At 56.6% G+C, this 12,855-nt stretch overlaps 1 protein-coding gene across 5 annotated transcripts in view; it reads left to right on the top strand.

The window, feature by feature from the left end:
• MTA1 (metastasis associated 1) overlaps positions 1-12,855 on the top strand; it is a 34,059-nt gene that overhangs the window by 961 nt on the left and 20,243 nt on the right. For all 5 annotated transcript variants that reach the window (XR_012494478.1, XM_074326761.1, XM_074326760.1 and 2 more), the window contains exon 2: positions 11,219-11,286. Coding sequence is in view for 4 of the 5 variants with exons in the window: in XM_074326761.1 (XP_074182862.1) it covers positions 11,219-11,286 (68 nt within the window). In the remaining variant the exon portion in view is untranslated. The remainder of the gene's footprint in view (positions 1-11,218; positions 11,287-12,855) is intronic.

Genomic DNA, 12,855 nt, shown 5'->3' with positions numbered 1-12,855 from the left:
GGGAACTGTGCTGAGCAGGCCGGGGCCCTGGGGGCTTCCTCCTGCTTGGGCCCCAGGGACCCCCTACCTTTGGGCCTTGCCCCACTTTGTGGGGAGGAGCCTCAGGGACTCTGCCTCTGGATTTCCATGGAATTCTGAGCTGGTCCTCAGGTGGCTTCTCCACAGGGAGGTGAGGAACCCTTGCAGCCCCCCATTTCATCGATGTTCACCCTTTCTGAGACGGTCAGACGCTCACTTGCCCACCTTTGCCCCGCTCTCCAAGTCACCGCTGTCCCCAGTCTGCCCCCTTACTGGCCGGCTGACCCCTGGGTGTCTGGGACACATCTCCATCCAGCCAGGCCTGTTTTGTGACCAGGACCCCGTCTGTGCAGTGGGTCATCAAGGCACCTGCCTGCAGTCCGACCCTCCTCTGCCCTTTCAGGCTCAGAGGTGGTCTCTGGAATGGGGGCCTGCCTCCCACTTAGCAGCAGGCCCTTGGGGAAACAGGGAGCAGGCAGGGTGCAGGGGCCCTGTGAGGGAGGAGCCTGTTTATCTCCCACCATGGGGAGGCAGGAGTGTCACCACACCCTAGGGAAGGCCCCATCACTGCTGCCCTGGACCCCCAGGGGACCACTTACCTTTCTCCACCCCCCAGCCCCTCTGCACAACCCCCAGCTGCTGTGGCTCAGGGCTCCTGCACCCACCCCTCTCGATGCTGTCCCCCCTTGCACCCTCCTGGACCACCTTTGTGCCGCACAGACCCCCTCCTACCTTCTGTGAGGCCCCCATGGCACCTGCTGATGGGAACAAGTCCCTGTGACCTGAAGCCCACCTGCTGCCCCCTTGAGGTGACCAGCTAGATTCCCCTCTTGCAGGCATGGTCTTACCCTCCCATCCAGTCTGGCCCTGAGTGCAGAATAAATGAAGGCGGCTGAGGGGGAGGCAGGGTGGGGGCTGCAGCCACTGTGCCTTTGGCCCTGCCCAGGCACCTCTGCCCGCCTCTGCCTTGTGGGGCCTCCACTGTGCTTGCTTGTTGGGATTGGCCCTTCCCAGGCTCTGGGCCCCTGGACCCCGACTTGGGGGGGTCTTCCCTTGCCTCAGTTTCCCTGAGGTGTGGACAGGGCTCTCTGACCTGCAGGGGCTCCTGGGGAGGCCTGGCTGGCCTTGAGTCTGCGTGTGCCCCTCTGAGGGTGCTGTGGGATCTCCTCCCAGTTTCAAGTGGCGCTCCGCAAGTGTGACCACAGGCTCCACTTTGAACTTGTCAGTCCCTGGGAAGACCCTAAATGTGGAAGAAACTGCATTTAGCCTTGGTTTTGGTTTCTGGGCGGGGACCCTGAGGTGCCACCCCCTGGGTCCTGGCAGGGCTGGTGTCACAGTGGGTGCAGTGTTGGCAGGTCAGCATCCTGTTCCCAGGTGCTGCTTTCTTGGGGAGGGGCCATCTGGAAGATGGGCCCTTTGGTCCCTGAGTGGATTGTAGCCTGGAGGACACTGCAGAGACAGTCTGGGAAGAGACTCCCATTGTCTCCACTCAGAACCCTAAGAACAGAGCCTTTTCCAAAGGTGCCCGATTCTGCAAGCACAGTACAGGATACCAGCTAAATTTGGATTTCAGATAAACAATTTCTTAGCATAAGTATGTCCCAAATAATGCATGGGACATACTTACGCTAGAAAATTCTTTGCAGAAATCTGTAGTTATCTGGATGTCCTGCATTTCACCTGATGGGCTGTTTCAAGGCCCTGCCAGGATGTGTGGGCGGGGTGAAGGCATGGCTGTGGCTTTGTGCCAGCTGACCAGCTGGGTGGAATGGGTCAGCCTGGGAGGGGACAGGGCCTGGCTCTTCCCAGGGAAGTGACCTGGCCATAGACTGAGGCCTTCTGTCAGAGGAGGCTGCGAGTATGGCAGGTAGGTGGGCGGGGCCTGGGCACGAGTGGCAGGGTCAGGGTCCACGACCTCTGCCCCTCAGGACCTGTGCTCCAGAGGACCTTGGCAGGCTGCTGGAACTGGCTGTGGCTGAGGGCTGCTTCTCTGCACACCTGCCCAGGTGCCTGGTGACGTGTCAGCCACCCTGCAGTGTTGTCATGCGGCTGACAGGCTCTGACCGTTTCCCACAGGTTTTTTTTAAATTTTTTTCCTTCCATTGCAAGAAGTTAACACCCATTCTTATGGATAGTTTGTTTTTTCAAATATACTTTAAAAAAGTGCCAGGAACATCCTGCCACCAGGCAGCCTCTGCCCTCCCCACATCATCGGTTTTGTGTCCTGCTGCGTTCATTACGTCAGCACGCTGTCCTGCTGTCAGAAACGCTGCTTTCGTTTTTTTATTTTAAGCTTTTGACCAGGTAAGACAGTGCCAAGCATGAGCCCCCAACTTATGAGTGGCCTTCAGGGAAGTGCTGAGCTGCCCCAGGGGTTGGGCCCCACTTGTGGCTTTGAGAGAAAAGTTTGACCCTTCAGCTCTTGGATTAAAAAGAAGCAGCTGCTGATCTGAGTTGGAGCGAATCCCTCACGCCTGGGCCCCACAGGGCGGGACCCTTGGGGTCTGGGCACCCCTGCGTGTTTCCAGTGCCTTCCTGGAGGCTGGCTCAGCAGGGCATCCGGACATGTGGACATGGGTGCTGGACATGCCAGGCATGGAGGCGGGCGCCTGTGGTTGGGACTGCAGGGCTCCTCCCGGGCTGCCTCCAGCTGAAGTGGTGGTGCGCCCACCTGGATTCCGGGCAGGTCCCACTAGTCTGTTGCCCCGAGTCCCCCGGAGGAACCACCCTAAGGCCCCTGCCCAACCCCCCGGCACCCCAATGTGCCTTCTCTCAGGAGTTCAGGCTCTGCAGTGTGTCCTCTTCATCTGCCCAGGGCCTCACTCTCCGCGCCTGTCTGTCCTTAGGGCAGCGGGGGTGGGGGCACACAGCTCATGGCAGCACACAACCTTCCTGGGCTCCCAGGACCCCGCATGGCTGGCGAGGGGTGCTGGTGCAGTCTTCACAGTGGCTGAGCCCGGGTGCCGCTGCCCGTGTCGGGGTGGCCCTGGGGGGGGCCTGGTGGGCGGGGCTGCTCAGATGCTCTCAGGAGCCTGCCTGCCCTGCCCGTGCTGGTCCCTTGAGTCCCTCCTGCACATGGTGGCCTCAGGCGCCCACGGGCACCACCTGCCCTCCGCACACTCCCAGGGCCTCATTCCTCCTGGTTGGACGTCTTCTCCCAGCTCCGAGGCCTGTGCCCGCGCCCTGGGCCCTTTTGGCCCCTCCCTGACCACCTTCTGTCACCTGCCTTAGGTGCTGATCTGCTCGTGTCCCCTGCCTAACAGTGCTCAGCGGTATCCTGGTGTGGAGGGTCAAGTCTGAGCCCCTTAGCGGGCCTGGAATCCGGCCCCGCCCCTCCCGGTGCCTCTGGGCTCCACTTCACCCTCTGCCCGGTGGCCCCAGCCTGCCCTTCTCAGCCCCCAGTGTCACTCTCACGAGTGGGTACTGGCTGGGCTCAGGACCCCAAGGTGAAGGCCAGATTCCTCTGGGTGACAAGGGGTCATTTGTCATGGGAGTGAGGTGCACAGAGGGCAGCACCTCCCAGCAGGAAGGGGGTTTGAGTGGCCAGCGGGCTCCGGGAGGCTCTGTGAGTGCCAGGCAGATGGGCTCTTCGGGGTGCTGTGGGTTGGGCTCCCTGGGGGTCATTTCTTCTGTGGCCACTTGAGGGGACCAGGGTCAGCACAGGGCCTGGGCAGTGGCCAGCCGGGAGTTGGACGTGCTCCTGGTGGGAGTGGTGGCTGTCAGTGGTGGGCGCCCGGCAGCGCCTTCAGAGAAGAGCCAGGGGTGGCAGGTGGCTCTGTCCATCCAGCAGATGTGCAGAGAACCGGCTCGCTCAGGCGCCAGCACCCACACGACTGGACATGAGCCTCTGTGCGCTCCAGCTCCTCACTGCAGACGAGTGGCCCTCTCCTGGCCTGCTAGTGCTGTAGTTTTCGTATTTTTGTTGACGACTGCACTATTTAAAGTGGCCCCGAGTGTACACTGAGCTGTCCACAGTGTCCTGAGTGCAGGAGGCTGGGATGTGCCTCCCGGAGCAAACCCGTGTGGTAGGTGGGCTCCCCTGAGGCCTGAGCCCCGGGGCTGCTGCTCTGAGCTCTGTCCACGACTCGGCCACGTGCACCAAACTAGGAGTCTCTACTGGAACACACGGCACAGGTCCTGAGTCGGGCTGCTGAGAATGTGTGACCAGGGGCTGGCAGCACCCTCAGCCTGTGTCCCCCAGGAGCAGTGGTTCCTGCTCACTAATTCCGTGTTTGTGGTAAGTCTGTAGGACATAACTGCTGTGACTGACAGGACTTGACTATGTGTGTGTCACATTTAAAGTCAGGTGTATTGAAGTGGACTCTGCACATGTGACTCTCAGTTGTCACAGTTCCCTGATGCTGACAGGTGTACACAGTGATGTGGCACTGCCGACCCTCAGGGCAGCCCACAGACAGTCCCCTTGTCCTCCAGCTCCCGGCTACCACTGACCTTTCCTGCTCCTTTTAGAGAATGTCGTCGAAATGCATCCTGTGGAGTCTGGCTCTTTCACTCATCCCTGTGTCCCTGTGCCTGTGGTCCATTTGTTTGCTGGACAGAATCCACTGTGTGGACCATAGTTCATTCAGCAGTGGGTGGACATTTGGGCCTGTCCTAGTCGGCTCAGGCTGCTATAACAAGGCCATGCACTGTGTGGCTCATAAACAAGGGCAGTGTACCTCTCACAGTCTGCAGCTGGAAGTCCAAGGTCAAGGCTCCGACAGACCTGCTTCCCTTATGTGTACGGGATCGGGGACCCATTCATGGGGACTCCACCTGCCTCCCAATGCATCTTGTGGAGGGTCACAGCAGGCTGGTTGCAGCTGCTGGCGATAGGAATAAAGCCACTGTGATGTGAACACCTGTGCTTAGTGTCATGTCACAGAAGTACCCAGGATTGGGGTCGTTTGTCTGAATTGCAATGCACATTTGACCATGAGAAGCTGATGTTATTTGCAAAGTGGCTGCCAGCACGTTGCATTCTTGCCGGCACTGCCGAGGGTCCCAGTGCCCCTGCATTCTCCCCAGACCTGGGCTGATCAGCTTTTTGCTTTTGCACAGTGTCTGGTGGGTGTGCTGGGCAGCGTGGCAAAGTTTCACTTTGCACTTCCCTGGTGACAAGTGCTGTGGGGCTCTTCTCGTGTGTTTATTCACCACTCATGGGTCTTTGGTCACCTGCAGAAATCTTTTGCCCGGTTTTTAAAGTTCAGTCATTTGTTTTCTTGTTGGGTTGTGAGAGTTCGTTTTATTCTCTGGATTTCAGCCCTTTGTCAGATGTGGTTTTTTGCAGACTTTTTTATAATGGGTGCATCTTACATATCTGTGAAACCTGCCTGATCTAAGGCTACACAGGTTTTTATCCTGTTTTTTTATAGAACTTTTTAAGTTCACGATCCATTTGAAGTTAATTTTTGTGAGGTAACAGTCAAGACTGGGGTGTTTTGTGGTGTGTTTTTTTTGTGTTTTTTTTTTTTTTCCTCATGTAAACGTCCAATTGTCCCGTTGCCATTGGTTAAATTCGACTGTGCTTTCTCCTCAGAATGTCCATGCTGTCCAGCACGTGCCACTTGTGTGGCTGCGTCTGTCCCTTTGTTCTCTCCCACTGGTCTGTGTGTCCCTGTATGTGCATGCAGCCAGGCTGCTGTGACTTCACAGTCAGTTTGCGGTTGGGTTCTGGCAGTCTTCCGACTTTGTCCTTTGGAAGCTCTTTAGTCTGTCCCAGTGCCTCGGGTTCCCACGTGAAGCTTAGGACTGGCTTGTTGGTTTCTACAGAAAAAGAAACGGTGGGTTTTGGTTGGGATTGTGTGAAGCTGTCGTATGGATCCATTTGAGGGAGAAGGGGCATCGTTGCCAATATGCAGTCTCCTCATACAGGATGGGCAAGCTGCGGCCACTGCCTATCACTGTGACTCATGAGCAAAGAGAGGTTTTTACATTTTTCAATGGATAACAAAAAAGTCAAAAGAAGAAGACTTTCTGACACATGGAAGAGTAACTCATTTATCAGCCAAGCAAAGAAAGCTGTTTACTGATGGTGATATAGCAAGTTTGATTGCAACCTCCAGAGAAAAGTGTGGATGACCCGAGCTGAAGGGAGGGGTGTGACCCACATGTGGACACAGGGCAGGTGGCTTGTTTCTCCCTCGTGAGGCAGCAGGCGCCCGGTCCTCCCGGTTACTGCCAGTTGAGCTGTGTGCATGGACCAAGCACATTGAGAATATCCCCAGAGCAGCTGGGGACCAGTGCAAACTGAAGTGGGATGCACTAAGATGTAAGATGTGATGGCACCCTCAGGTGAAGCTGACTGGGTTTCCATGGTCCCCACGGCTGGTGACACGTGGCCTCTGGGTTTGTGTGGTGTCCACAGAGGAGGCCGGCATCTGAGCCAATGGTGGCATAAAGAGGACCTGCCAGGCACCGTGCTCAGGCCACTGAGGGCCAGCATAGGACGGAGACGTGGGGAACAGGCTCACACACAAGGCTCTGCTTCTTGGGGGCGGCCCTTGCTGTTACAGACAACATTACAAATGATAGTGATAAAATGTGGAGCAGAAGAGGACACATTTACAAAGCTCATTCAAGTGAGAGACACTGAAAGCCTATTGTCACCCATTTGGTGACATGCCAACAGTATTTCGTAGAAGGCATTTTAGTTTTCCCACCTTGAACTTTATCTGACCCTGTGGACTTAACTATCACCAGTTCTGGGAACTTCTATCAGAAATAGAAGCTGAGCATTTCTCGCCCCACCCAGCAGCGGCTGTTAAATCTCAGTGCGATGTCTTCCACTCTGGCTGGAAATCAAAGTTTTCAGACCGAGAAGGACTAGTCTTCAGGCACTGTTGTTAACCACCCAGTACCTCTGGGAATCCATCTTGCTACATGCTCCATCGTGGTCCTCTACAAATTCACCTCAAAATGACAGTAGTACCTCGGTTTTCGAACATCTCTGTTGATGAATATTTCGGTTTAGAACGCCATAAACCCGGAAGTAAATGCTTTGGTTTTCGAACACAACTCAGAAGTTGAGCATGTCACGTGGCTTCCACTGAGTGCAAGATCCTGAGGCCAAGCTGTCAGCTGTTTTCGAATGTTTCAGACCTTGAATGGTCTTCCGGGACTGATTACGTTCAAAAACAGGTACCACTGTATGTAAAATAGGGCTTGACGCAAAACTAAGGCTGCGGTAAAGTCCTTTTGTTGACAACTCACGTTTGAATCGCAGACTGCTTCATGCAACTTTCTTACTGTCAGAAGTATAATAAAATGAGAAGAGATGCTTTCCCACCTGTGCTTGCCATGGGCACTTTTGCTGGCTGGCCTCTCGGCCTCAAAGCAGGGCAGAGGGAGTGTCTGCTTCCAGACCTGCTTGCTGCCCAGGGCGGTGGGCGTGCTGGGTCTGTGCTTGGGCACACAACTGCCGTGTCCTGGGCTCCGTCGTTCACTGGCAGGACCCATAGAAATCACAGCAGCCTGCTTCTGATCATGGGTTGTTAACAACAGTAACGGGCCAACAGAAGCCAGGTGCATGCATCCTCTTGGCTTCTGCCTGTGGAGTCCTGGATGGTGTCTAATTCTCCCACCACTGCGTGTGATGGGACGCGGGAAGTCTGGCTCACCAACCTCTGTCCAGTATTTGTCCCAGGCTAGTCACGTAGTCATGGCTGACTGTCTGTATGTCTGGCCTTTGTCACTCAGTCTCCAGCCCTTCAGAGCTCATGCTAACCTCTAGCCCCACCACAAATCACATTGTTAGCACACACCGTGGGGCCCACGAGCCCAGGACGCTTAAAGGACTTTGACGTGACATCGCTGGAGCAGGTCAAGGGCCAAACTTTTTGGACTGTGCAGGGTGTGGACAACTCAGGCCTGCTGAGTTAACCCTTCAGTGCACCGATGTGACATGGAAAATGTCAAGAGAAAAATCTAAGGGTTTTGCAGACCCTTCCAAGCCATGCATTTCCTTAATTAAAATCACACGCTGGTAGATAGATATCAGTATCTGACAGAGATGAAACAGAGGAGCACGGCACACACTGACATCTGCGACTGCTTTTGATGACAGATACCCTGACCTTGAACCCCCATTGAGCAAATGTCCTCCCCCAAGGCGATCCACCTCTCCTCATCTGTAGACCAACGTTATTACAAAAAGTTGTGCTCAACTATTATTGTTTCATTTCTAATTTCACCAGCCAGAAGTATGTGAGAACGTGCTGTGTTAGCACCCATGTGCCCCCGTGGGTTAGCCTCGTCCTGCAAGGCTGGTGCTGTCTGCCTTCTGCCTGTTCTCTGGCCCATGACGTCGGACGTGTGTAGTTTTCAGCACAGATTTTCACACACAACTCTACATCGTGAAAGATCTGTAGATCGCTTGTTAAATTGATATGTCAGTATTTAATGTTTATTGGTGCTGTCATAAGTGGTACTTTTATATATCATTTTCTTACTGCACAAGCCTGCTGAACCCTTACCCATTAGTTCCAACTCCTTTATTGAAGGCTCAGAATCTCGACGTAGAAATGACATCATCTGCACATAGCACGTTTCCAGCCCGTGTGCCCCCCTCACCTCTTTTTCTGCTCATTGGTGCCAAGCGAGCAGTGCAGCCAACGGCCTTGCTGTGCCCCTGACCTTGGTGAAGCGGCCAGGGTTCCATTGTTAAGTGTGACACTCGCTGTAGGTCTTTCATAGATGCCCTTTATCAGGTCGAAGTTCCCCCTTTTTTTTAAAGAAGTTTTTTTAAAAAATTTAAATTTTTATTTATTTATTTTAATTGGGGAGCAGTGCACTTCTTCAGGGCCCGTCAGCTCCAAGTTGTCCTTAAATCTAGTGGAGGGCGCAGCTCAGCTCCATTGCGCTTCAGTCTTTAGTTGCAGGGGGCACAGCCCACCATCCCATACAGGAATCGAACTGGCGACCCTGCTCAGAGTTTGTGCTCCAGCCAACTGAGCCATCGGCTGCCCAGGTCGAAGTTCTCTTTAACCCCTAGTTGGCTTAAGGGTTTTTATGGGAATACATGTCGTGTGTGGCCAGGCCCTCCTGCCTCTGCGAGCCAGCCATCTGGTTCTTTTTTATGCCAACATGATTTTCGATGTTGAAACGGCTTGTGTTCCCGGCTGACCCCTGTGCTGGCCTGTTCTCCACTGCCCACCTCACTTTGCTAGTGTTTTGTTGAGAAGCTTTGCGCCTGTGTTCACGAGAGGTGCAGTGTGGCCCTGCGTGCTGCAGTGTGGCTGGGACGTGTCCCCTCCCTCCCCTCTGCTTCCTGGAGAATTAAAGTGGAACTGGTGTTAAGTCTGCCTTAGATGGTACGTTTGCCAGTGAAACCCTCTGAGCCAGAAGGGCTTTTCCTTCTTAGCTTTCTTTTTTGGGGTGGTTATGGGAAGGTTTCAATTTCTTTAATGAGTTAATTTCTTGACTGAGTCCGGGTTACCTGTGCCTCCTGGTGTGAGCCTTGGTACGTCATGTCTTTGAAGCAATTGGTCTGTTTTGTCTGAGTTGTGAGATTTTTTGGCAGAAAGCTGTTTCTCAGCAGCCAGATGTGCTGTCTCCTCATTCCTGCCATTGGTCATCTGTGTTCTGTCCATCGGGCCAGGTCTGGCGGGTGTGCCGAGTGCGTCAGCAGTCCACCGCGTCTGTGTTCGTCCCACTTGCTGCACGATTCACCTGCACTGAGACTCGGCTCCCCTCAGGCGCAAGTACTGTGGGTTTCGTCATGTCACCAGCGCGACGGCTGTGGGACAGCCCAGTCCCCCCACACCCCCCTCACCCCGTGTGCTCACCCTTGCCTGCCCTGGCTGCAGCTGTCATGCGCATATGACCCACAAGCCACCCGGGCCCTGCGAGAACTCTGCCACTGGACAGACTCGCACTGGTCTGTGTGTCCCCCACTTGTGGGGGTGTGCGCTTCAGTCCTGTTTGGGGCGTACGTGAGTGACTAGTTCAGCTTCAATTTGTTCTTTATCTGGTTTCTTGCTTGAAAGCTTAGATGGTTGATTTGAGACCTTTTTATAAAAATCACTCGATTGAGATATAATTTACATGGGATTAAATTCAACATTTTGCATGGACAGACAGTTCAGTGAATCCTGGCATTTTCACGGGCCATACAGCATGGCCACGATGTAAGCTCAGGACGCCTGCCCCCAGAGGCGAACCTCCGTGGACCTGCTCTCAGCTGCCTGTCGGTCCCAGGGGCAGTGTTCACTGTGTGCACTCACAGGTGTGCCTTAGGTGCATTCCCACAGGTGTGTCCTCCTAAGTGTGTGCTCTCAGGTGTGTGTCAATGGCAAGAGGCCCCTTCACAGGGTCCAGGCAGCTCAGCTGGGACCTCCCGTGTGCAGAGGGCTGGCCTGGTCCATTGGCGTTTGCTGGCCTTACCGCAGTTTGTAGGTCAGTGCCAGTTGTGGGCATCAGGGCCACATCAGGCTTTAACTGGATTCCAGCCCAGGCGAGCCTGCTGCTCAGCTGTGGGCCTGGGCCTCCCTGTGGGCTGCGAAGGGCAGGGGGCCCTCCTGGTGCAGGTGGGTGGGGACCTTGGCCCAGCTGCTCCTGGAGCCCGCAGCACTGTTTCGTCGGCTGGGCGGCAGGCTGGCAGCTGGGTGGCTTCATGGCGTCCTAGGCCTCCCCCTGTGGGCTTGTCTGGAATTCCTCTGAGCCATGGCGTAGCTTTCCCCTGTGGGGCCTGTGGGGAGCCAGAGCACGGGTGGTTTGTGTGTGGGGACCCCACAGTCTGGGGGGCGTAGCGGGGCAGCAACCTCTGTCTCTCTGGGCACTAGATGGGGCCATGCCCGCCCTGCCCGGGAAGCCCCGGCCTCCGTTTACTGCTTTTGTTTCTGGAGAGAAGGTGGGGCACTGGTGACTGTGTAGGGTCCCGTGGTACCTGTCGCCATCCCTCTTGCCCTCCCCCAGGACGGTCAGAGTCCCTGGGGGACAGCTGGGGTGGGAATGGGTGGGGAGGGCTGCCGGCCCCTCCTGCCTCATCTCTGCCTCCGCCCAGCAGGGCCTTGGTTCTGGGTACGTCTTCTCCCCACTGGGATGGAGGCCTTCACTTCTTCCTGCCTGTACCCAGAGCTGAGGGCGCGAGTGAGTGGAGGGGGTGGGGGCTGCCCTGGGTCCCCAGGGAGGTGGGAGCCTTGCAAGCATGGCGGCCCCGTCCCACGTGTGACACTGTGACACTGTCTCTGCCTGTTTGCAGACTACGTCTACTTCGAGAACTCTTCCAGCAACCCTTACCTGATCCGCAGAATCGAAGAGCTGAACAAGGTAGCACGTGTGTGTGTCTGCATGTGTCTATGTATGCCCGTGTGTGTGTGTATGTGAGTGTGTGTGCCCGTGTGTGTGTGTGTGTGTGCAGGACTCTGGCCCTGCCTGGGGATGGCAGGGTGCTATCCTTCCTGGGACTCCGCCCAGGAGCCACTGTCACTGACGAGACCACAGGCCCCCAGCCTCTGCAGTGTTTGCAGGAGCCTGGGGTGTGGGGGCAGACCGCCGCTCTGCTCAGACCTTTCGATGGCTTTGTCCCAGGGTCACCTGCCTAGACCTGGCTCCTTGGTGGCCTCATTTGAGGGACATGCTCAGCGGGGCCTGAGCAGAACAAAAGTGTTGAGGGTCTGGGTTGGATGATTCCTGGGACCAACCGAGACCCATGGAAGTGGCACTCTGCATCGGGCAGAGGGGTGTCGGGGCTCAGGGTGGCTGCTGTCCCTCTGCCTCCCTTGCCGCTCGCTTGGGCCACCCCCTCTCATCTCGCTCCACATCTGCAGAGAGGAGGTGCCTGTGCCTGTGCCTGTCAACGGGGCGCCCAGAGCCTGCCAGGCAATGGGGCAGGGGAGTGGGTTCGCGGGCTCCGGCCCTGTTGCTTCTCCCTCCCGGACTGGCCTCCGCCTGTGCCCAGAGCCCCTCACTGTCCTGGGTAGGCAGTCCCCCAAGGAACTCTCTGACCAGAGGCGTGAGCCACCCTCCCCGTCTCCTGCTGGCCCCCGGTTGGAGGTGATCCGGGTGGTGCTGGGGGGCGGACGTGTTCCCTCCTCCCAACACATCCCTGGCCCTGCAGCTACCCCTCCCCTGGGTCCCTCCCTCCCTTCCAGAGCAGCCCCCCTCCCATAAGACCCCATTGTCACTCGTGCCATTGAGGGGAGGACCTGGCTGTGCCTCCATGTGACAGCACAGCTTTGGGGTCTTGGGACCAGGCAGGACAGTGGGAAGGTCGCGGTGCTGACCCTCCAAGGGTCACACTTAGCCACAGCTGAACCCTGACCCGCCGTGCTCACCGGCCTCTTAACTGCACCACCTGCCACCACCACTGGGAGGAGGAGCTGTAGCCTGAGCTGGTCGGGCCAGTTGCAGGGACCTGGCAGCTCCCAGAGGCTGAGAGCTGGGTCTGGAGGTGGCAGGGTCAGGCCAGTGGCCAGGACGCCTTGTGAGGCCACTGCTTTGGAACCGGTGCCCTGCTCAATGTGGCTGAGCCCCCGGGCCAGCAGGAGAAGTGGTGACTGTTCTCAGCTGCACGGCTGCGAGTGACCACCCCTTGCTACGTGTGGGCATGCAGTGGGGCGCCCCCTGTGTGGAGCCCAGCCCCTCGGGGACGGGGAGGACGCCTGCAGAGGGGAGTCGCTCAGGGGAGGCCTTGAACGAGAAAACTGATCAAGACAAACCAAGAAGAGCTCATGCCGGAGCAGAAGGGACCAGTGTAAACAAGCCATGCATGTCCTCGGAGCGACAGGGTGGGGACTCGAGTGAGGAAGAGCCCTGACGTGGCGATGAAGGTGGAGTGGAGGCTTCGGTGATGAGGTTGAAGCCCCCGAAACGGCCAGAGTGCAGGGACTGGGTGAA

This window comes from Rhinolophus sinicus, linkage group LG03, assembly GCF_036562045.2.
Source record: "Rhinolophus sinicus isolate RSC01 linkage group LG03, ASM3656204v1, whole genome shotgun sequence".
Taxonomy (NCBI): domain Eukaryota; kingdom Metazoa; phylum Chordata; class Mammalia; order Chiroptera; family Rhinolophidae; genus Rhinolophus; species Rhinolophus sinicus.
Note: the sequence above shows the minus strand (reverse complement) of the source record. Positions and strands in the feature narration are given on the sequence as shown.